Source organism: Myxine glutinosa, chromosome 10 (assembly GCF_964187855.1).
Source record: "Myxine glutinosa chromosome 10, kmMyxGlut1.1, whole genome shotgun sequence".
In the NCBI taxonomy this organism is placed as follows: domain Eukaryota; kingdom Metazoa; phylum Chordata; class Myxini; order Myxiniformes; family Myxinidae; genus Myxine; species Myxine glutinosa.
In genome coordinates, this window is record NC_136270.1 from 72,033,270 (window position 1) to 72,058,201 (window position 24,932).

At 46.0% G+C, this 24,932-nt stretch overlaps 2 protein-coding genes across 2 annotated transcripts in view; both read right to left on the reverse strand.

The window, feature by feature from the left end:
* Positions 1-24,932, reverse strand: part of LOC137418787 (uncharacterized) — a 96,343-nt gene that overhangs the window by 18,666 nt on the left and 52,745 nt on the right. The window contains exon 3 of the mRNA XM_068104909.2: positions 22,017-23,321. Coding sequence (XP_067961010.2) covers positions 22,017-23,321 — 1,305 coding nt within the window. The remainder of the gene's footprint in view (positions 1-22,016; positions 23,322-24,932) is intronic.
* On the reverse strand, positions 2,406-4,189 carry LOC144894053 (uncharacterized). Its single transcript, XM_078785756.1, has 4 exons — positions 4,019-4,189; positions 3,140-3,571; positions 2,860-3,053; positions 2,406-2,768 (listed from the first exon to the last, which is right to left on the reverse strand). Exons 1-4 carry the CDS (start codon positions 4,133-4,135, stop codon positions 2,552-2,554), a joined length of 960 nt encoding a protein of 319 aa, XP_078641882.1. The 5' UTR covers positions 4,136-4,189; the 3' UTR covers positions 2,406-2,551.

Genomic DNA, 24,932 nt, shown 5'->3' on the forward strand with positions numbered 1-24,932 from the left:
ATCTCAAAATCCAGATGAGTATATGTATAATATTCTTTGGGGCTCAAGCTCAAGGGTAGCAAGGGATGAGGAAGGAGTTGAAGAAGAGAAGGAGGAAAGAGAGAAAAAGGAGAAGGAGGAAAGGGAGAAAAAGGAGACGGAGGAAAGGGAGAAAAAGGAGAAGGAGGAGAGGGAGAAAAAGGAGAAGGATGAAAGGGAGAAAAAGGAGAAGGAGGAGAAGGAGAAGGAGGAGAGGGAGGAAAGAGAGAGGGTGGAAAAATATAAAAATATGACCATTCCTGAGATTAATGAAAGATTGAAGGTATTACGGCAAATAAATAAATCTCAACGCACTGAAGAGGAAAATAAAGAATTAATGACTCTTCCGAACTTATTGGTTTTTAAATTTGCTATAATGAATTCAGAGCGCAGATATACAACATATAGTTGATGATGTTGGTGTTATTGACTTTAGTTAGTTTTATTTGTAAATAAATGGAGGAGAGAGTGAAGCCATTTCTAAGGATTCTTTATGTTTTAAAAATCAAGATAGAAATGTATATGTTGAAAACCAAAAAGGTTTTGGCACTATGTAGGACTTTTTCTCATAAATAAATATGAGTTATTGTCTCAAATGTAAAAAGAAAACTAAATCTAAAAATATCTCTTATGTTAAAGCTAAAAATAATAGAGTTTATCAAAAAGGAATATGTCAAGTGTGTGGCTCTAAAAAGTGTCAATTCATCTCTCATAAAAGTGGAGGAGACATACAAAAGTTTTTGTCAGGTAGCAAATTTACAACAACTGGAATTCCAGGGGAATTACACCTTCCAGGGTATTCTTTCTGTGGCCCAGGAACAAACTTGGATAAAAGATTAGATGAGGCTGACAATCCTAAACCTTGGTCTAAACCTACAAATAGGGTTGATGAAGTGTGTATGAAGCATGATATTGCTTATGGGAAAACCACTACGTTGACTGAAAAACATAAAGCCGACAGAGAAATGTTGTATAATTTGTCTTTGATACAAAATCCAACGTTGAGAGAGAAAGTTGATAGGTTTATTGTGAGAAATTTGATAAATGCTAAATTGAAACTTGGTCTTGGTTATTCACCCTCAAAAAACTATTAGGCTCTAATGATGTCATCAAGACTGAGGAGCTTTTGGCTGAAGAATTACACAAACCTATATAATCACCAAGTTTAAAAGAAGGAAGGTTTATTCCAAAGACACTGACTACATATGGTCCGCTGATTTAATTGAATTGAATAATGACAGGGGATACAGGTATGCTTTAACCGTTATTGATTTGAGGAGTAGATTTGCCTGGGTTGTTCCTTTAAAAAATAAAAAGGGTGATACTTTAATGTTATCCTTTAAGCTAATATTTGATAGGGATAAAAGAAAACCAAAGAAACTGTGGACCGATGAGGGAACAGAGTTCTATAACAAAATATTTATGAAATTTCTTAAGGGGGAGGGTATTAAATTATACAGCACCTTTAATGAAGGAAAAGCAGTTGTTATTGAGCGTTTTAATCGTACTTTGAAAGAGAGGCTATATAAAAAATTCACACAACTCGGTTCTCAAAAATGGGTGTATTTAATTCAGGGTATTGTAGATAATTACAATAATACCGTTCATTCATCAACAAAATCAAAACCATCAGAATCATTTACAAAATTAGAATATGAAAAGGAGATTAATTTGAGAAAACCGAAGTTCAAAGTTGGTGATATTGTAAGAATATACAGATGGAAAAGCCATTTTGAGAAAGGTTATACAAAAAAATGGACTAATGAATTATTTAAAATCGTTGATGTAATGGATACAGTCCCTTGGACCTACAAATTATATGATTTAAATGGAGAAGAAATCTTAGGGTCATTTTATTCACAGGAATTACAAAAAACAAAGCTGATAACCCTTGAAAATAATAAATAAATTAAAAAATGTAATGGGGATACGTTTTTAAATCTGTGAACCCCAAACACAGAATCCCACAACTTTTTAGTTGGGGCTTAACTTTTGTGTGTATAACGGGGATACGTTTTTAAATCTGTGAACCCCAAACACAGAATCCCACAACTTTTTAGTTGGGGCTTAACTTTTGTGTGTATCATGGGGATACGTTTTTAAATCTGTGAACCCCAAACACAGAATCCCACAACTTTTTAGTTGGGGCTTAACTTTTGTGTGTGTGTGAGTGGGTCATAATAATGTACAAACCCTAACCCAACCCCCACATTAAAACACCATATTTGTTAGTCAAAACAACTGAATCCATTACATCAACCATTAAAAAAAGTTCTTAACTCCATCTCTTTGTATGACCTTCCAATTCTATTTATCTTTTCCCAACTTTTTAAAAACAATTCAATGATAATATAAGATAAATGAGTCTGTGAGGTTTGACATTCATTCAAAAATTCACCTCACATCCAGAACCCTAACCCAACCCAATCCCTAACCCATCCCCATCCCTTACCCAACCCATCCCTAACCCTCACATTCAAAATCCCAACCCTAACCCAACCCATTAACCCAACCCCATCCCTAACCCTCACATTCAAAATCCCAACCCTAACCCTAGCATAATCTTTTTTTCCTTTTCTTTTTTTAATACGTATTTCAATATTTTTTTAAAATGTTTTTTAATACGTATTTCAATATATATATTTTTCCTCTTCCTCCAATTCTGTCTTTCAAGGCTTTCAAGTTGGAAAAAGTAGAAATGGGAAGAAAGTATTTTCCAGCATCTTCTTCCCCGAACTTTCTTGATATTGCTGAAATACATGTAAAAAAGAAATATATTACTTATCTAATATTGAATGAAATAACATATACTTTAATTGATTATTAATCAACTGAACTTACCTTAAATCAAACGTCATTAAAGAAAGAACATTGTTCATTGCTTTAGAATCCAAAGAGCCTCCAAGGTAAAACTCTTTCGTTGGATTATCAAGGTAAAACTCGTTCTCTTGGTCATGGTCTTTAAACAAATCGATCATTTCACCCCAGGTTGTGGCAAAAGTGGTATTTTCATTTTGAATCTCAGATACAATTTCCTGTGAGAGAAAATAACAACGTATTAATTAATTATTTTTTACATTTAATACACAATTATTATATGTATATTAAAATAAAATATTACCTTCATTGATGAGAAATTTGAATCGAGTTTATCAAGGTGAAGGTTTAGCTCCACACAGCTAGAGTCTCCAAAACGAAACCAGTTTTCAAAGTCTCCAAGGTAAAACTCTTTTCCTAATTTTATGAAATTTAGTGAGTCTCCAAGGTAGGCTCCACAGTTAGAACCATCTAGGCAGACCTCATAATTTGTTTTTCCCAAATTTAGTGAGTCTCCAAGGTAGGCTCCACAGTTAGAACCATCTAGGCAGACCTCATAATTTGTTTTTCCCAAATTTAGTGAGTCTCCACGGTATAACTCTTTGGCTGGGTCATCAAGGTAGAACTCGTTCTGTGGGTCTTGGTTGTTCAAAAGGTCTTCAAACAAATCAATCATCATTTCACCCCAGGTTGTGGCAAAAGTGGTATTTTCATTTTGTATCTCAGATACAATTTCCTGTGAGAGAAAATAACAACGTATTAATTTAATACAATATTATTATTTATATAAATCAAGCTCTATGAATATTAAAAGAAACTTTGTTGACTCTTGCACGAGTCTTATCTAAAAAAAAAAAAAAAAAATACTAAAAAAAAAAAATACTAAAAAAAAAATACTAAAAAAAAAAAAAAAAAAAAAAATACTAAAAAAAAAAAAAAAATACAACAAAAAAAAAAAAAAATACTAAAAAAAAAAAATACAAAAAAAAATATATATACAAAAAAAAAAAATACAAAAAAAAAAATACAAAAAAATTAAAAAAAAAATACAAAAAAAAAAAATATACAAAAAAAAAAAAATAATAAAAAAAAATATCCCAAAAAAAAAAAAAAAAAAATACAAAAAAAAAAATACAAAAAAAAAAAAATTTTAATAAATAAATAAATAAATAAATAAACTTACCTCCATTGATAAGAGGTTCGAGTCCAGTTCATCAATCTGAAGGTTGAGCTCCACACAGGTAGTAGGACTCCAAGGAATGTCAAAGTTATCCAACTCCTTTTCAGCATAGTAGTCCATTCTCAAGTGAAGCAGAAAGTGTGTTTGAAAAGGCCTGTGTGGTTAGTGCCTTTTATAAGAAAGACTGGGTGTGTCATTTCCTGTGGAAATTCCCTTGGGCAAGTCTGGGCATGTCTCAACAGAAAATGATGTAATGTTTCAACAGAAAATGATGTAATGTTTCAACAGAAAATGATGTAATGTTTCAACAGAAAATGATGTAATGTTTCAACAGAAAATGATGTAATGTTTCAACAGAAAATGATGTAATGTTTCAACAGAAAATGATGTAATGTCTTAACTAAAAATAATGTAATGCTGGAGAGTTTATAAAGTGGGTGGTCTTTAGTAAAAAGTGGGCGGAGCCTACCAAAAAGGGGGCGGGCCTACCAAAAGTGGGCGTGGCCTACCAAAAGTGGGCGGGTCTACCAAAAAGGGGTGGGGATTAACAAAAAGTGGGCGGGGCTTAGCAAAAAGTGGCGCGGAGCTTAACAAAAAGTGTGTGGCACAGGACCCGAACATAATCAATGATCAATGAACAACAATGATCATTGATAGTAAGAGTAAAAGGCCCATAAGACCAAGGGGGTCAGGAATAGAGGTGTTAAGGGGAAATGAAGAAAAGTGATGGTGAGAGGAAAATTTACATGTAAGTGAGAAGGATCATAGGTTCATAAGGCTAGAAGGATTATAGGTTCATAAAGGAAGAAAATCATAGGTTCATAAGGCTAGAAGGATTATAGGTTCATAAAGGAAGAAAATCATAGGTTCATAAGGCGAGAAGGATCATAGGTTCATAAGGTGAGAAGGATTATAGGTTCATAAGGCGAGAAGGATTATAGGTTCATAAGGCGAGAAGGATTATAGGTTCATAGAGGGAGAAATAGAGGTGTTTATGATTTTTTTAAAAACAGGGGGGTAAATGACATTAGATAGGGATTTCCCATGTTAAACGGAGGTGTCCCAGAAGCAACATTTATCACCTACTGAGGAGGCATGGGAAGGGGGGGGGGGGGGGGGTAGGGAGAAGTATAAAGCACAAGGACACCAAGGACTTCCAGGACAGAAGTTGGTATTTCAAAAAGTGGAATTGGGGTGAAATTAGCGGGGGTAGAAAGGATCAAGGTTTTGGATGGGGGAAGATAAGAGATGGTGGTGAACAGCTGTTTTAAAGACTTGGAGGGTGGAGTGGGATTGAAGAGAGTGAGGGAATTTGTTCCAGAGGTGGGAGAAAAGAGGAATGAAGGAGTAAAGGTGAGCAGAGCGTCTTGATTTTGGCAGTTTAACCAAAAGAGGGTTGCAGGCAGATCTTGTGCGACCTGTAGGAATATTTGCGGGACAGAGCCCAGAGAGAGCTGGGGGGGCAAGGCCAGAGAGGAGTCGGTAGAAGACGGAAAGACCACCAACCTGCCTGCGGTGAGTGAGTAAGAGGCCCTTGGAGTTAGCTCATCGCGGGAGATTCCAATGATTCTGAATGCTTTGGTTTCAACAGCGCGAAGGCGAGCTAGGTGTGAGGCAGGAGCACCAGCCCAGAGGGGAGAGCAGTATTCCATTGAGCTGCGGATGAAAGCCTTGTATGTGGTGAGGAGCTCAGGTGTGCCAAGGAAGGACTTCGCACGACGGAGGATGCCCAGTCGGCGACTGGCTTTGGAGGCCAGATTTGAAATGTGGGTTTTCCAGGAAAGATCATGGCAGATAGTGAGACCCAAAAGCTTGAGTGACAGAACTTCTTGGAGAGGATTATTCAGAAAGTGGATGGGAGGGTTGTCCAGTCGGTCTTTTCGGAGAGACATCGTAAGAGTGTGAGATTTGTCAGGATTGAAAGACATATTCCACTTGTTTGCCCAGTCTGTGATTTTGTCAAGGTCTGCAGAGAGTGAGGAGGCTGCAGACTGCCGATCTGAGGGATGAAGAATGGAGCGACAGAGAGTAGAGTCGTCAGCAAAGAGATAGAGAGGATTTTCAAGAGAGTCAGAGAGATCATTGATGAAGACCAGAAAAAGCACAGGGCCCAGAACTCTTCTGTTACTCTTCTGTACATCTTCTTCTTCCTCTTTACATTCGGTCACTTTAGAGTTTTCCACATTTAATATCTGTGGCGCGATACGGCCAACGTTCGGGTGAATCGGGTGAATCGGGGAAACTGTTAGGTCGCGGTGCCATCTGCTCGGCAAACATAACATCCTTAACCGCGGACCGTAACAATTGGTGTCAGGAATGTCGGATTCGGACCTGGGACTAAATTTATTTAGCCCAAATTTTGGAACACCAATTGTACTATTGGCGTAACAATTGGTGTCTGGAATAGTAGTGGAAGCGGATCGGGGCGTGAGTACTTGACACTCAAACCAAAATTGTATAGGCCCTTACCTTCAAAGTGGTACTGAAAACAAAACTTTTGCATCAATTTGAAATGGAAAGAAAAAATTACCCATGCACGGCCCCCCACTATACTCAATTTGCCAACCTCAGAAGGATGACAGGTTAAAGCCCCAGTCATACCGGCCATTTTCAGGCCACGAATCGCCACGACCTAAGATCGGGGCGACATTCTTGGCCAGATCGTATTGGGGTCCTGGCGATTCCTGGATGATCGGGGGTGTACTTGGCAGTTTGGGTCGAGACGGGAAGCGGCCCCGACAATTTTGAACTGTTCAAAATTATCGTGGCGATTCGTGGCGTTTTCCAAACTCTTGCTGCTGTCTGGAGGGTGTCGTACGGGCGCGTGTGGGCATCGGGAAAATGGTCGTGGAGTGTCTTGCGGCGGTCGGGAAACTTGGCTGCCACGATTCGCTCCGCATCCAGCAAGCACTGATACGACCGCCGTACGTCCTCACATGGACGCCGTATGACTGCCATCACGATCTTCCAAGAATTGCCCCGATCCGTCCCGACCACGTTTGCGCAGCAGTACGACGACTCACGATCATTGCCGATCTCTCACGAATTAACAAGACTGCCGTAAGCATGCAGTAAGCACCAGTAGGCGCCAGTACGACCTGTCACAAGACCGGGTATATATAGGCGATCCCCGGCGGCGAAATCATTTCATCTCCTGATTCCAAGCTGGTCACATCGATCACATCCAAGCTGGTCACATCGATCACATCCAAGCTGGTCATGGCGGCCGCGTGATTGTGCACGTCTTCCTGGATCCCCTCCACCTCTTCCTGGCTGGCGGCATCATTGGAAGGCTTGGAGTTGATGCTTTATATAAACAACATACAAAAATAACGTGAATTAGCGTCATCTGAATTTTAAGATCGTAGTTAGGTCGGCGTGATTCTTGGCCGTTCTTATATAGGGCAAGGACGGCCGCCGCGCAGTCGGGCTCGGATGGGTGGGCACGTACGCATGCGTACTGCGGTCGTAGTGAGGTCGTAGCGAAGACGTGTGGGCACGGGCTAGGACTTGTGGTGATCTTTCCGCGCACTTGGCGGATCGGGCTTTGTCAGCGTGGCGGCCACGGCGCGATCGTACGGGAGTCGTGGCAGGGGTGGTTTGGTATGACTGTGGGAAAATTTACAGCCGATCTTGCCGAAAAGTCGTGTTGGTGCGGGGAATCGCCAGATCGGGGGTGATCGGGGCGATTCGTGGCCACTCAAATCCGGTATGACTGGGGCTTTAGTCAACCCCCTTGGTATTAATTCAGCGATCATCCAGGATTCAAACCCAGTATGCTAGCATCTGAAGCCAGCACCCTAACCGCGAAGCCAACATCAGGCTTACATTTAAAAGTTTTATAATCTGCATAATTTGATCACATTGAATAGTAGCGGAATTTTTTCTTTGGAATCGTTCCTTTCATAAAAACAGTGAAGCGCAGGCAAATGCATACATGTGTCAGAGGGGACGGCTCACGGGATAACCTCCCCCAACCCCAATGCGCCTGTTTTTTCCCCACATTTTCCTTTTTTATATGATCAATGCATGCTTTACGTTAAATGTTGGGAAAAATTAATGCATTGTTACATTTGGGAAAGGGGATTTCTTAGGTTTTCTTGAATACCTTATTGATAAATTGAGTCTTTCTGTTTAGCTCAAAGCTGACCGGGTGGGTGTGTTTAAACGGCCTTTAAAGTAAACTGTTTATGACCAAATAGTGTTTACGTCATGTGACCGACTATACCCTGGTACCGCACGGGGCCTTTGTGGCAACTTACACATTTTAATGTGAGTTTGGAGGCAGGTACTAAACTATATTATCATTTGTTCTTGATCTGATGGACTTCTCTCCCACAATACCTACATTAAATGGCAAAAAGGAAATAATGATATGAGGTTTGTACACACACAGGATATATAATTATATATATATATATTGTTGCGGATCTGCCGCCGGCCTTCTCCCCTTACCAAGGGGGGATTAGTCCCCTTGTCTTTGACTGACCTGGCGCGACCCGGGACCTATTATGTCCCTTCCGGACAGCGCTAAATAGGGTTTCAGGACCAAATTCGCTGCTACCTAAGTACTAGCGCTGCCCTGGAAGCGAGGAAATAAGCCCCGCATGAACCACGTGTTTTGGTGATATGCCAAGCGGTTGCGTACACGTGATCCGCGCCGTTATAGATGGTGGAACCCGATCCAAGCGGTTTTAATTCTTTACCACGCTTAGTCAATGGAGAAATCACAAAGGTGATCGAATTGGAAAGCAAAGGAATAACAGGTTTAATTATTATTATTTACAATGTACAATGGCAGAAGAAAAGGGGACACAGAGCAGTCTTACTTAATACCCAGGACAAACGGGCCTGTCTCACACACACTCACACGGGGGTTGCTGATGGGCAGGTTGATGTTCACCAGCGCGTCCAGGGATGGCTCCCGTGCAGCTCTCTCGGTCCCTGGTACGTCCCTTGGAGATGGAAGTAGGTGAAGGCAGGAGCGCGTAGCGTGTCGCCTGAACGGAACGGTTATCATGGGGCAAATGGTAGGGAGCGGACTTTGGCATGGCTGGCGGTTATTTACTTGCGGTCACGGCCGCGTTCACTCGCTTAGCCGAAATGCGCTACATGCGTTACCGGCGCGTCTGGCTGCACCTGCGTACTTGTATGGTTCAACGCCTCTTCTTCTCTCTCTCTGCGCAAGTCCTTTCACCACTGGTACAAGTCCTGTTCAATGCACATATCCTCTGCAAGTCCTCTCGAGGGCTTTCCGTATGGGCTTATAAAGACCCGTCCCGCGAACCTTCTGAAACTCACCAGCCGCGCTTCACCACGCCCTCTCATGCCATGCCGCTCGAGCTCTGATTGGCTGATGGCTCTTACCGTCATCGCCTCTACCGCTCCCGACCTCAACGCCGCCCCCACCTTTTTAGGTCTACCTCGTGTTACTTGACTAGTGGTCAGCCGAATGGGGTGGCTGGATTATGCCCATAGAGGTATAATTGGAGGGTGGACGAATGGGGCGGCTGGATTACGCCCATAGAGGTAGAATTGGAGGGTGGACGCAAAATGAATGGGGCCTACTTTCCTGTCTTTACACAACGCAGGTACTAAGAGGGGAAATGGCCTTCTTACACATACTAAGACATAAATATACTACAAATGGGCCTATATGTTGCTCGTGTGACAAACTATGGGGGGGGAAAACCTTTAATCTTTAATGATTTCAATGTGCCAATCTCAAAACCGCAGCACTGCCCACCTCCCTTGCCAGACTCATCCCCGAGTCGAACCCACACAAGTGAGAACGACCGGTTTTGAGAAAGGTTTGGGACTAGTTTTTAAATTATGTGTGACACTTAGATGTGGTTCCCCTCTAACATTTAATCTAACTCCCTGTATGTGACAGTTTTACAACACTAGATATTTCCCACCTACTGCGTTGTGTAACTAACTCTAACCTACTCACACCCACAGCTAACCGAATTGCGGAATTGTTTTGAAACTAAACATAAAGCCGGTGGGTAGCATCTTATTTACAACACTAAACCTAATTATTTACAATTCTATAACCCAGGACCTGTTCTTTTTGGAAAGAAAATTGGAGGGGAGATAACACAGCAATGCACCAATGCACCAATACACATTTCACAAAAAGTTCACATTTCAAATGTCATATTTGCTGCTTGGCTGCATCTTCTTGCTTCCTGCTTCATCTTCGGTGTGCAATAAAAAAAAAAACTTAAAGGTCTTCTTTCCTTGCACACCAGAATACAATGTACAAACCGTGTCCGTTTTTATTGCCAGCAGGGCCAATCTCATGTGGTCCGACTGCGTGACATCGACGCCACTTAAAACCAGTCGTCCGCAGGTGCAAGGTAAGTTTGCAGCAAATGACTGCTCAGCAAAAAGGCAAGGCCACAGAACGTGTGGTCCATAAGGTGTATTGTGGTGCAGCAAAATGCAGCAGGGGTGCCGCACAGGTGTAGTCAGGTGCAGCTGCACAGTTGTGTTCCTGCACACTCCCCTCCAAAATGGGTCCATGGGTGGGGAGGAGAGACAAAGCACAGTTAGCAAAGGAAAGGACGCAAAGGTACACACAATACAAGGTAATGCAACGCGAGGGGCATGGAGGAGCGAGCAGAGCAGACTCGTCCCTACTGTCCATACCCCCCAACGTCGGCTACACTACAGTACCTTTACCCCTCCCAGTATTTACACTTTACAAATTCGTCTCTACGTCCTGTCTCCCATATCCCCCTCTAAGCCGAAATCGTCTTCCAATCCCTCCCAGGAAGGAAGAGATGGAATTACACACAATGTCTCATCACGTCAAGATGCGTCTTACTCACTCAAATCATTTACAAAACCTGGTGTGGAGTTCCGTCTCCCTTGGTGAGTGGATGTGGATGGTGCGAAGAGATTCCTCATCCTAACTATACTCTAATAACGTTAACTCAGTTACACTACCCGGGGTCTTGCCCTGCCATTTCAGTTGGCCATCGTTAAACTATGTGGTTCTAAACACCAATTCCCATTGACCCACCCTGTGATGCCATCCAATTTGGGTCTCACTCCCCAATTTTTCACTACTGTGCCTTTGCACAATTTCGGGGCTGGGTCGTATGGCTCCACTAGCAGGTCCAACTACCTGCGCACCTCCGCCACTGAAGTCGCCACCCGAGCTTACCTTGCTCCTTGCGACTACCCTAAATCGGGGAAGGCCCCTCCTGGCTCTCTCACCCCTCTGATGCCCTCTCGGGCATTGGGCTACCCGGGTCCTTCTCCTGGATCCTCGGGCCCCACTGAACACTACTCTGACTGGCTCCCAGAGCCTACCTGTGGCCTCACCTGGCCGACAGGCTACCAGTGGTGGAGTGCTCCAATAACCATACGTACCAACAAAGCCCACATGCCCAGCCATTCACTGACTCATGCACCCATCCAAGCACTTCCTGCTACTTCCTGCACCACAGGTGTCAATATCCAACAATTTACCTAAACCCTCTACCTGACTTTAAACTACCCTCCCCAGGTATTCGTGAAGGGGTCCATCTCCCCCCATTCACTCATTCGCACCATGCATTCCACACCACTCATTCCACACACCAAGCTCTCTTGCACACCTCTTGTGCTCTTACACCTTTTCCCCACTTGCACACCATGCAAGTCAATTCCCTCAACACAAATCTGTCTGTCCTCAATACACCACTCATACACCACCTCTGGTTATCCCCAACCAATGCCTCATTTGCTCAAGCTCATCCATACACAGTGATTCCCATTCAATTCCTCATTTGCTCAAGCTCATCCACACACACAATTTCTCCACACTACTACACACACACAGCATCATCTAACTAACTACCTCCCTCTAAAACTCGTGCTTTCCCGTCTTCCCTTACACTAAGCACTTCCCTCATCATTATCAACCAACTAATCTGACTACATCCCCTCTACCTGGCCAAAAGTCACTACTTAAATCTTGTCCCTACTGTCATTTTTCTAAATCCCTATCAATTATCCTAGCCCGCCCTCGGCTAGTTTACACTGCCACCCCCTAATCTAATGCTCATGTGCCCCAAAATGTGAGGAATGGTAGACCTATCATCCCTCTACACCGGGCACCATTCCCCAACACTATCACCCCCAGTCCTCTGCACTATGAGCCCCCGTCATTCGAGGTACTGGGTCCTGCCTGGTGCCTCGGCCTCTAAAGCCGAGGCGATCCATGAGGGTGCCTGCTCGCCGGTGTAGGGTCTTACCCGGTCGGCGTGGATGATCCGAGGGAGGGCTCGTGGCCCCATTTTGATCTTAATGACCACATCACAAATTTGCGCTAGGATGACCCCCGGGCCTTGCCAGGGTGAGGTGAGTTTGGGACACCTACCCTTCTGCCTCCGGGGATTGAAGAACCAAATCTTCATCCCCGGAGAATACTGACTCCCCTGGCTCCGGTGGTCGAACCTGCGCTTCATTTTGGCATCCGCCAGCTGAAGCTGGCAGTGTGCGAAGGCATGGACCCTCTCCATGCCTTCCTCCAGGTGACGTGCATAACCCTCCCCCGGTGGTCTATCAGAGGTCTCTGGCACGGGACTGCATAGCAGGTCGGCGGGAGCCCGCAACTCCCGCCCCTACATAAGCAATGCTGGACTGCATGCGGTGGCCCCGTGCTGGCTGGTTCGGTCGGCCATTAACAAATACGGGAGATGTTCATCCCAGTCGTCCTGATGGGTGGTGGTAAATAATGCCAATTGTTGTATCAGGGTTCGAATGAACCTTTCCACCATCCAGTCAGATTGAGGTCTTAAGGGCGTTGTTCTTGTCTTTCTAATTGACAGGAGCTTGCACACATTTTTGGCAATTGGCTTTCGAAATTTCGTCCCTGGTCGGTGTTCAGCTCCTCCGGAATCCCATGCCTACATACAAATCCTTCCACGAAGGCCTGTGCGACCACCCCGGCTTCTTGGTTGGGGAGGGCATAGGCCTCCGGCCACTTGGTGAAATAGTCCATTACAACTAGGATGTACTTATTACCTTGGCGGGTGAGGGGTAGTGGTCCTAGAATATCCATAGCCACCGGCTCAAGGGGGGCCCCCACCTGGTGTAATTGAAGGGGTCCCTCATCCTCCGTGCTGGTCCCTTTTTAGCAGTACAGGCGTCGCATCTCCGACACCAGTCCTGTATATCATGCCCCATATTCACCCAATATAACCTCCAGCGGACACGAGATGTTGTCTTTGTCCTGCCCAAATGGCCGCCTGAGCGGGTGCCATGCACCTGCTGTAATATGATGTTTTAAAATTTCTCTTGGACTATCACCAGCCAGGAAGTTCTCTCAGAGGGAATCTCTACCCATTTGCGATACTAGATGTTACCTTTCAATTCCAGGGTTTGCCATGGAGCCCAATATGCCTTTGTTGGCGCCCCGAGGGGGGTGACCTCTTCCCCATTAGGTCTTTTTCCCAATAGAACCCATTCGTACACCGGTCCCAGTACGGGATCCTCCCACTGGGCCGTGCTCCAAGCCAAAGTTCCAAATTCTTCATCAGCGGTTAGTGGCAAGATTGGCCCTCTCACCCGGGTTGCACGAACTACGAGGGTAGGGGTGGAGTCTGCCAATTGTTCCCTGTCCTCGTGCCTCGCACAAAATTTACAGTTTTCCCCCAAACAAGGACGTCGAGAGAGTGTATCGGCATTCCCATGGGCCTTCCCGGCCCTATGGGTGACACTAAAATCGTACTGCTGCAACTTTTCCAACCACCTTGCGATTTGGGCCTCCGGTTCCTTGAACCGGAGGAGCCATTGCAGGGAGGAATGGTCAGTTCGAACCAGAAATTTCCGCCCGTACAAGTATGAGTGGAAATGGCTCATGGCAGCCAGCAGAGCCAATAACTCTTTACGAGTGATGCAATAATTTCGCTCGGGCCTACTCAGGGCCCGACTATAATACGCGATCACACTCTCCATGCCCCCCTGTGTCTGGGACAAAACCGTGCCCAATCCTTCCTGGCTTGCATCCGTGTCCAGGGTAAATGTCCCGTCACTAGTGGGGTAAGCTAGAATGGGTGCGGATGTCAAACACCCCTTCAATGCCAGGAAGGCCTCCTGGCACTCCCTTGTCCAATTAAATCTTGTCCCCTTCTCCGTAATCCGGTGAAGGGGCCGGGCCAACTCTGCAAATTTTGCCACAAAACGCCGGTAGTAGGAGCAGAGTCCCAAAAATCCCCGCACCACCTTAATGGTATGCGGTGCGGGCCACTCCTCTACCGCTGTAATTTTGCCTGTGTCTGTTTTTACCCCCTCGCAACCAATGACATGACCTAAATAGGCCACCTCTGTAGCAAACAAAGTGCACTTACTCGGGTTCAGCTTCAACCCTGCCTGTCTGAGGCACCCAAACACCTGGTCCAAATTAGCTATGGCTTGGGGAAATGTTTTAGCATGCACCAGGACGTCATCCAGGTACACCAGGCATGACTGCCATGGCATGCCACCCAGTTCATGCTCCATCAATCTTTCAAAGGTGGCGGGGGCATTACACAAACCAAACGGCATCACAGTGAACTGATACAGCCCCTTACCTGTGGAAAATGCCATTTTCTACTTCCCTGCCCTATCCATCTCCACCTGCCAATACCCACTCTTGAGGTCCAAGGTTGAGAACCAATTTGAGCCCGCAACGGCATTGAGGGTATCGTCAATTATTGGGAGGGGACATGAGTCTTTGAGTGTCACGTTGTTTAGTTGGCGATATTCCACGCAGAAACGCGTAGTCCCATCTTTCTTTTTAACCAACACAACTGGTGACATCCAAGGACTTCCCGAGGGCTCAATGATACCTGCATTGAGCATCTTTTATACCTGTTCATCAGCTTCCTCCCTCTTGCTCCAAGGGAGCCGTCGGCCAGGCTGACGAATAGGCCGGGCCTCACTGGTGTGGATCTGATGTTTCACCAGGCCCGTACGTCCAATATCCTCAGAGGACAAGGAGAAGATATCCAAATGGGTCTCAATTAATTTGTGTAAGGCCTCCCTCTGGGTCTCCTCCAACTCTATGCTACTCCGATTTACCATCTCACAAATGGGATCGGGCCAATTCCTACTATTTTCTCGAGACTCCCTCCGGGGCCGGCTCGGCTGGACGTTCTCGTCCCTCACTGGCGCGACTTCATTAACTGGGGTGCAGCCGGCTATCTTCGTGCCCCGTCCTATAGTGCGTGGTTCTGTACTAATATTAATCACTCGGACGGCCACCACCGGCCCGTCCGTTTTTATGAGGGTGCGGCCCACGACTAAACCCGGGATGGACTGCGCTGCCACCGGTTCGATTAGGCCACAGGACTCCTGCCATATTGGGCGAGCTAGCCATCGGGCCGGCACTATGGCCTCGGCCCTTGGGGGAATGGTCACGGCCACAGAAGCCTCCAGCTCCGTCCTCTCGGCCCTGATCACCCCACCCAATGGCAGCTCATCTATCCCCACTTGCAAGGTCCCCCGGCACAAATCGATTTTACAACCGCTGGCAGTCAACAAATCCAACCCGATTAGGCATGGGTCGCACATCTCCACCACCCAAACTTCTATCTCCTTCTTTACCGACCCCAACTTGAGGGTTACAAAACCACGCCCTATGACGGGGGCCGTTACCCCGGTAGCCAACTGCAAACTATGATTTTCCAGACGCTGGATTTTATCCCAGCCGTCTGCACTTGAATCAAGGATCACAGGGCTGATAATTGTGGCGCTAGCTCCTGTGTCCACTATGGCGTCTACCCCCACGCCGGCAATTTTACACCGAATTGTCAAACTACCTGTACCAATTTGGCCACAATAGATGACCTGTTGCGTCAATGAGGGCTCTTCACCATCCCCTACTGCCGAACGCGGCCCTGCATGCTCGGCACATATCAGTTTCCCGGGCCCTGGCGGGGGTGTGGGGGGGGGGGGGTGTCTGGGGTTGGCTAGCCCGACCCGTATGAGGCGGAGTTGTTGGTCCCGGCTGCCGGGGTCCGTCCCAGCATGGGGCTCGACACTCCCACGCATGGTGACCCACCCGGTTACAATTAAAGCACCTCACCTGGTAAGGTGCTTGCCTCCGGAATTCCAAATTGCCCCCCCTGTAATTCCGAATTGGGGCACTTGATCGTGTCCTACCGTGTGCCACCTCCGGAGCCGCCTGCCATGGTCCAGATCCCGCCAGGTGCTGGTCCACCAGCCTTCGGACGATGTATTTCAGGTCAGGACCCCTTTTGGGGGCGGACCCTCTCAGGGGCCCGCCACCAGCCACGGGCCCTACCTGTCTCAACGCCACTGCGTCCCTGGGCCAGAGGCCTCCCTGATTCCCAACGGGCCGCAGCGTCGGCCGCCTGGCTCAAGGTCCGCGGGCGCCACATAGAGAGCTGTTGCCGAAGCTCGGTGTCTGGGAAGGCCTGGATGAAATGGTCCAGCGCCAAGCTTTCCTGGGAGGTCGCGAACATGTCTGTGTGTGTGCTATCCCCACTGCGTGGCGAATAAACCACCGTTTAGAGGCCATTTTTCCCCGCAAAGCGGTTGTATTTGAATGTTGTAAACTAATTCCCCGATGGTCTCCTGGGGTTTCCTCTTTCGCACTGCGAGCTGAGCTTTAACAAGCTCGCTCTGCTGTTTAACGCCAAATCAATTAATTAGGGCCGAGCGGAGATCCGACAGGGTGATAGCACCTGGTGGTAAGGCAGTCAGGACCTCCGCCGCCGCACCGCACAGTGCTGCCACAAGGTGTACCCCACATTCGTCCGGGTTCCAACCGTAGCCCCTACACACGTGGTCAAATTGCGCCAGGTACGCCCTCAAATCACTCTTGCCGTCATACGGCGCTAGTGGAACCTTATGGCCGCCCAAAGGCCGGACCCCGTGTGCCGCTCCCTGCGGAATTAACGCAGGGCCGAACCGTTTGGGCCCCCACAGTACACTACTTCCTGGGGGCTCGTGTGCGCCCCCCCCGTCCCTCTAAAGACTACCCCGGTCGGTGTCGATGCCTGGGTCGCCTCGTCGCAACCCGCTACCCATTCCAGACTCGCACACCCCGGCTCACAAACACCTCTCGCACTCCCCTTGGTCGGACATCTCTGCGCACACTCTCTCTCTCCATGCAATCGGGAACAGTTGCACACCTTACCATCGGCCTCTCATGAACGCCCGGGTCTATGCCAACTCCCAAGCTCGTCAAACCTCCCCTCACACCATACACATTTCCGACATTATCGCCACTCACCTCGGCACTTCTTCCTCTTCGCTTCTCCACCGCCACCTGCAAACTCTTTATTTGGTTAGCGAGCACGTCATCATGATGTGAACACAGACCTTGCACATATTCCATCACCTCCTCCTTTATTTCTTTTTTAGTCTCCTTCCGTCTCTTTTTAATTTCACTCACCCCTTCTTCTACTTCCTCCAACTTTTGTTTCATCTCTTCTATTTCCCGGTGCGCCCCCACGATTTCTTCTTCTAAAGCCACCCTGGTCGTCTCTATATAGGTCCTAACGTCTCGTTCCCTCGTCCCCCAACGTCTCTACCACGTCATCTAACCTCTTTGTCAGCCCTTTGTGTACCACTTGACACTCCTTCTTCGTCGCGATTACCTCCCGTCTTATTTCCTTTTGTGCTGCTTTCAGCCCCCCTATCACGTCCGTGTTCTTACCCACTTGCTCCCTTAACTCCTGCTGTCCCACTGTCAGCTTCTCTACTTCCCGCGTCAATTCCTCTATACTCACATGTAACCTAGCCGTACTCTTCCTCAACTCCTTCTCCACGTGCTCCTCGCACTGCTTTACCTTGTCGCGTACCAATGTGACCCTCTTCGCTCAACCCGCGCCTTCTGTCCTCCCCCATCTCTTCTATTTCCCTCTTAGACGCCACCCTCATTTTTTCCAATTCGTTCTTTTGGGTGTGCATTTTGCTTTCCAGCCCCTTTTTCACCTCCTCCAATTGTTCACCCATTTTTTTTTATGTCCCTGGTTGATTTGTCCCCCAATTCTTTCAATTGGCCACCCATGTTGCTTTCCAATTTATTTAACCCATCTTTCATTTCCTGGGTGGATTTGCCGCTCTGAGCATCCATCTTTTTCTCTTGGATGTCCATTTTCCCATTTAATTTATTTATGTCATTCTTTTGGGCGCCCATCATTTCTTTCGTTTCCCGGGTTTCGTTTTTCATTTCCCTGGTTTCGTTTTTCATTTCCCTTATTTCTTTCATGAATTGCGCCATGAAGGTGCACATATAGGATTGCATGTCCATAACCCCCACTTGCGCAGTGGGCGCGGTCCTCATTGCCACGTGCGAGGTGCCGCCATTTTCTACCCCTGGTACCTCTGCTGCCACGCCCTCATCAATTGCCTCCTCCATTTCTTCCAATTACTCCCGGGAGTCCTGGGTTATCAATTCTTCCTCCTCCACCTCATTTTCTACCCCCACCGGCATCCGATCGCTTTGGCTAGCCATGGCACGAATTAAAATTTTGGATTTTAAAACTAAATTTTTGGTCGCTCGTAACTTGGAGCCAATTCGTCCCAAAAAAATTTAGTAGGGTTCCAAATCCCACTCCTGACACCAATTGTTGTGGATCTGCCACCGGCCTTCTCCCCTTACCAAGGGGGGATTAGTCCCCTTGTCTTTGACTGACCTGGCGCGACACTGGACCCATTACGTCCCTTCCGGACAGCGCTAAATAGGGTTTCAGGACCAAATTCGCTGTTACCTAAGTACTAGCGCTGCCCTGGAAGCTAGGAAATAAGCCCCGCACGAACCATGTGTGTTGGTGATATGCCGAGCGGTTGCATACACGTGATCCGCGCCGTTATAGATGGTGAAACCCGATTCAAGCAGTTCTTATTCGTACCACACTTAGTCAATGGAGAAATCACAAATGCGATCGAATTGGAAAGCAAAGGAATAACAGGTTTAATTATTATTATTTACAATGTACAATGGTAGAAGAAAAGGGGACACAGATCAGCCTTATACAGTCTTACTTAATACCCAGGACAAACGGGCCCATCTCACATGAACTCACATGGGGGTTGCTGATGGGCAGGTTGATGTTCACCAGCGAGTCCAGGGATGGCTCCCGTGCAGCTCTCTCAGTCCCCGGCTCGTCCCTTGGAGATGGAAGTAGGTGAATGCAGGAGCGCATAGCGTGTCACCTGAATGGAACGGTTATCACGGGGCGAATGGTCGGGAGCGGACTTTGGCGTGGCTGGCGGTTATTCACTTGCGGTCATGGCCGCGTTCACTTGCGTAGCCGAAATGCGCTATATGTGTTACCGGGGCGCCTGGCTGCGCCCGCGTACTTGTACGGTTCAACGCCTCTTCTTCTCTCTATCTGCGCAAGTCCTTTCGCCACTGGTACAAGTCCTGTTCAATGCGCGTATCCTCTGCAAGTCCTCTCGAGGGCTTTTTGTATGGGCTTATATAGACCCGCCCCGCGAACCTTCTGAAACTCACCAGACGCGCTTCACCACACCCTCTCATGCCATGCCACTCGAGCTCTGATTGGCTGGTGGCTCTTACCGTCATCACCTCTGCCGCTCCTGACCTCAACGCCGCACCCACCTTTTTAGGCATACCTCGTGGTACTCGACTAGCGGTCAGCCGAATGGGGCGCGGGCTGGATTATGCCCATAGAGGTAGAATTGGAGGGTGGACGCAAAATGAATGGGGCCTACTCTCCTGTCTTTACACAACGCAGGTACTAAGAGGGGAAATGGCCTATTCTTACACATACTAAGACATAACTATACTACAAATGGGCCTATATGTTGCACGTGTGACTAACTAAGGGGGGCAAACCTTTAACCTTTAATGATTTCAATGTGCCAATCTAAAAACCGCAGCAATATATACATATACACTACCGGTCAAAAGTTTTATAACACCTCAATTTTTCCAGTTTTTATTGAAATTTACGCAGTTTAATGTCTCAATGTACTCTGAAATTAAGCATAGAACAAATAAACAATTGGAGATAAAAAAAGAAATCATAGAATCATTTTGTTTAACAAAATTTAATTTAATTTTTTGACTCAGCAAAGTAGCCACCTTTTGCAGATATAACCGCCGAACACACTCGTGGCATTCTTTCTACAATGGAAATCAAATATTGTTCGGGAAGTTCTTCCCAACACTGTTGCAGAAGTTCCCACAAATGTGTTGCACGTGTAGGTTGCTTTGCTTTCACCCTTCTGTCCAGTTCATCCCAAACCAGCTCGATGGGGTTTAAGTCTGGAGACTGTGCTGGCCATTCCATGATTTCAAGCCTACCATCTTGTTCTTTTCCTCGAAGGTAGTTTTGACATAGCCTGGAGGTGTGTTTAGGGTCATTATCTTGCTGTAGGATGAACCCCTGACCAACTGGGTGTATATCAGAGGGTATTGCATGGCGCTGTAAAATGCTGTGGTAGCCCTTTTGGTTCAGGGTGCCAGTCACTCTGTGCAAGTCGCTGACTCTGGATCCAGCAAAAGAGCCCCAGACCATCACGCTTCCTCCTCCATGTTTGCCAGTTGGTGTCACACACTTAGGAACCATCCTTTCGCCGACTCGACGGCATACAAAAACCCTGCGTGATGAACCAAAATTTTCAAATTTTGATTTTGACCTTCTTTTTTTGAATTTCTTCTGCTTTCTTTTTCTTTTCTTTCTTTTCTTTTCTTTCTTCTTTTATTTTCTTTTCTTTTCTTTCTTTCTTTTTTTTCTTTGAATTTTTCCTTCTTTTTTTTGAATTTGATAAGACCTTCTTCTATTCTTCAGTAGTCCACTGGCGGTGCTTCATGGCCCAGGCAAGCCTCTTTTTCTTATTTTGCCATCTTAGCAATGGCTTTCTTACTGCCACTCCATCTGTCAAACCTGCAGCTCAAAGACTTCTCTTCACAGTTGAAACTGAGACTTGCTTACTTCGACCAGTGTTAAGCTGTGCTTGAAGCTGTTGTCCTGTGAGCCGCCTAACATGCAAGCTGTTGACTCTCAGAAACTTGTATTCTGATTCTGTTGTGGCTTTGGGTCTGCCAGACCTCTTCCTGTCAGAGTTTCCTCCGGTTTCCAATATGCTACTTCTTGCAGTGCAATATTGTCCAAATAATGCTTCAGAGGGTGTAATAACAGTCTGTTCCAATACTGCTTTTATACAGACAGGGGGTTTGTAATCAAGTGATCAGCAGAGGTTGGGACACCTGTAGGAATTGTTTGCATCAACTTTCAAGGCTTAATTTACTTACATTGCTGCAGAACAGCTGTAAGTTGTTAACCCATTAATTGTTCCCTGAAGAAGGCCTTTTTTTTTTTTTTAACAATATAACTGTGCAATTTACATTATTTTCCCCTTTTTGCTCACCTAAACTTTTTTTAAACCTCGAGCAGTTTACTGCTTACCTTTGTACCATTTCAGGTTATTCGCTGGACATTAAACTGCGTAAATTGAAATAAAAACTGGAAAAATTGAGGTGTTCTCAATTGAGGTCTAAAACTTTTGACCAGTCGTGTATATATATATATATACACACACACACACACACACAATGAGAGTCACAATTAAACACCGATTCATGAAGCTCTGCCCTCAGAACGAACTGACCAATCAAATACGTGTATTTGACGTGTGTTAAGGGACCACAGCTTGTCTGCCATTTTCTCCTGCAGAAAAGAGCAAGAGTGGCCTGCTAAATCGCATTTGATTAATTATTTTCACCTTTTCTTGTTTGGGATTTATTTTGTTTCAAATCCATTCATTTTCAACAACACTAGCCGTGGCGAAACGCCTCAACTTTCTTTAGTGTAAATCGGATGCATGCTTAAAATCCAATTGGCTGCAAAGTTATTTTGAAGCTTTTTCCTAAATAGAAAAATTAATCTGATGGCGTTGAATACACAACATAGGCCGCAGTGCGAACTGTACGCAAGTACGGGCATGTTTTTGTCAGAGTGAAGTGGGCAGAGTTGAATGAATTGATCTCTTAAACTATTCATAAAGATGTCAAATAACTCACCAGGATTCCACTTGCAAACACACTGAATGTCTTCACCAGGTCGGGGAATTGCAATTTGATCATATCCAGGTCAATCAACTCCTGCCATACATTGATGGTAGGTGTAGCGAGTGTCGAGAGAAGGCCGTCACCACTTATCGGGTTGGAACCCTTGAAAACCGACTTCAGATCATAGGGGCAATTGTTGCTGAAGTGAGGAGCCACCTTTGAACCATTCATGTACTTGGTGTACATGGCGCCCTTGAAGATGCGGCGCCATATCAGCATGCGGTGGTACTCGGCGAAGACTCCAAGAGAGGCCAACTCGACTGATATAGCGACGACCTTCTTGAAGATGGTGTTGACGTTCACGGCACCAGAACGGAGGTATGGCGCAAAGATGCTGTTTGTTCCCGCATATTCACTATCAAACCAGAGCCCGTCTTTGAGAGACGTCTCCATTGAAGGGTCTTTGCTGGCGATGCAAATGCTGCCGATTGCTGCTGTGTGTCCGTAACCAGCATCATTACGAGGGGAGGTGTACAGGGCAAAAGAGTCGGAAGTTGGGCCGCGAAGGTCATCGGGATGGTCAGTGTAGACATTGACGACCTTTTGGTAATCAGCTTCTGCATAAGCGAACACCTGGAAGATCAAGTCGCCAGCGTCAACACTGGATACGAAGTGCGAACCAAAGGTTTCGTAGAAACTCAGGTATCCGTGGGCTCCAGCCATGCTAACGTCGGTGGATTCCTTCTTCAGCTTCTCTAGAGATTTGAGGGCAGTCAATGTCTCTGGCCTCAAAGTTATGGAGGGATCCGGGTTACCGAAAATGCCCCTCTGGTAGCACGGATGGGTTGCGGTTCCGACCTTGCGTGAGCGCCGGACCAGAACGTAGGACCAATGCTCCGTTGCCAAATCGAGCCCCAGTTGCTCTGAAAGATCTGCGATTGCTTTCCTTCGTGCGGAGGGTGTTAACCCAACAAGGAGAAGAGCCCCCGCAGGCCAAACTGCTGCTGCACCCCCCTCACTTGCTGTATCCTCAAACGACATCGATCGCAGCTTGATCTGCTGAATGGCACTGAGGAGATCCTCGACATTCTCGTGGAGACTGATCATAGGTGATGACCACTTGGCATTGGGGTCTGGGCTCTCAACTATCACTTGTTGCTCATAGAGGGCGGGCTTGCTCGAAGTATAAAATGGCTGTGCTGGGCAGAGGTCTGCCTTGTAGCCATTCAGAAGGCTTGTAGACTGACCTAGTTTCATTGGAGTGGCCACTTTCATGATGTCACAATATTCTCTGTACCCGACAGGCATGTCTGGAGGCTGGGGGGGGGGGGGGGGGGGGGAGGGAGGGGAGAGGTGATTTCAGACATTATTAATGTGATAAAATCTTGATGACACTTGATGGCAAAAATCTAAAAAGACTTGGCGATTTCAATTTCAAAGATCAAATAAACCGTGTAGTATAGGCTCTGGGGGGTTGCTTGTGTACATCTCTCTTCTACGGCAAAACTTTTGATTTTCCTGTTCTATATGTTGAGACCCTTGGAAAAAATCTGGGTAACACTCCCAGATCAAGTACGTTTTTTCTGCACACCCCAATACGTGATTATGACTTGAGGCCAATTAGCCGAAATAGCAAAATTCAGTTTTCATAGAATAATTCAAGAGTAGGCAGCTTTAGATTCAAATGTAACATTTATTTATCATGTTTAGACATAACTAACACATTTTTAGCATGGTTCAATACTATAAACTGTCTTTTTTAGGAAAAAAACACGTCATTTAGCTTCTTTTTCTCCAAAAATCACTTTGTTTGAAAGGCGCTCAAAATCCGATCACCTCTCATACACCCAATTATGTAGATAAAGCAACCAAAATTTGTCAGAAGCTTCCTTATGAAGCCCTTTAATAATTCCATGCATCATATTTATGATTCATTATATTGTATAGTGACAGTGGGGTCAAATGTTAACAAAGGTTACCCCTACCCCAAAAAGCGGTATAAACCAAAATTGGTTAAATTGGTCTAACTTTCGAAGTAAGTGTGATATTCGGCTGATTTTGGTGTCTATGTATGGGTTTTTGATAGCAAGCTATTCATTGGAACCATAATCAACCCCTTTTGAATATACCTAATTTGCATAATTTCAAAATGGCCGCCAAACACCTCCTGGCAATGATGTTGACTAAATTTCGCTCAAAATTCAGCTTAAGCAAAACTATTACACTTACATAGCTTAAGGATTCATGAATTAAAATCATAACATGTCCACAAACCCAATATAACTGTCATAACAAGGAAGCGCGTGCTGTCAATTACCACCATTTACCACCCGTGCAACTTCAATACATGTACTCTTTATCAAGCGACAGGATTCTTGCAGGCATCAGGGGAAGCCTTTTTGCAATGACAAAAATTTACACATTTGACTATGGCGGTCCTACAGGGGCATGTTGACCTGGCACACTTAGTGCATGAACAGACAACTGTCCAATGTGATTCTAGAGTTTTCCACGTTGTCTCAGGTATCAGCTGTTCCTTGTCATGCGTATAACCACAATCCTCTGGCTTAAGTGCGATCACATTTTCAGAATCTTGATGAAGCTCCAAAGCATGCATGATATTGTAGGCATTGAAAAAGCTGCGCTTCATATGTGGCAGGAGACCTTGGCTGGTTGGTGGCAGGTTGTGATGAGAACTCCCTTTGACATGATGGAAGATCTCCGCACGCAAGTTCGAAAATTTCTTCGCATCGCTTTTTGGTTTCAGTACTTTGACCAAGTAGGATTCTGCATTCTTGATCAAAGGCTGAGAAAGGGTCCGCAACCCTCCAAAGTGCTTCAATAACTTTTCTGGCTCGGCATTCAAGGCGGCTTTCTTGGTCCCAACTTTGCTAGTGATATCACATCCTGTAAGACTGTGTACGGCAG

Bases quoted from the DNA above. Each gene is read 5' to 3' on its own strand.
- LOC144894053 (XM_078785756.1), bottom strand. From the start codon at position 4,135: ATGGACTACTATGCTGAAAAGGAGTTGGATAACTTTGACATTCCTTGG. The intron at 3,054-3,139 runs GTAATATTTTAT...TTTCTCTCACAG, and splicing joins CAAATTTCTCATCAATGAAG to GAAATTGTATCTGAGATTCA. The intron at 2,769-2,859 runs GTAAGTTCAGTT...CATGTATTTCAG, and splicing joins TTAATGACGTTTGATTTAAG to CAATATCAAGAAAGTTCGGG.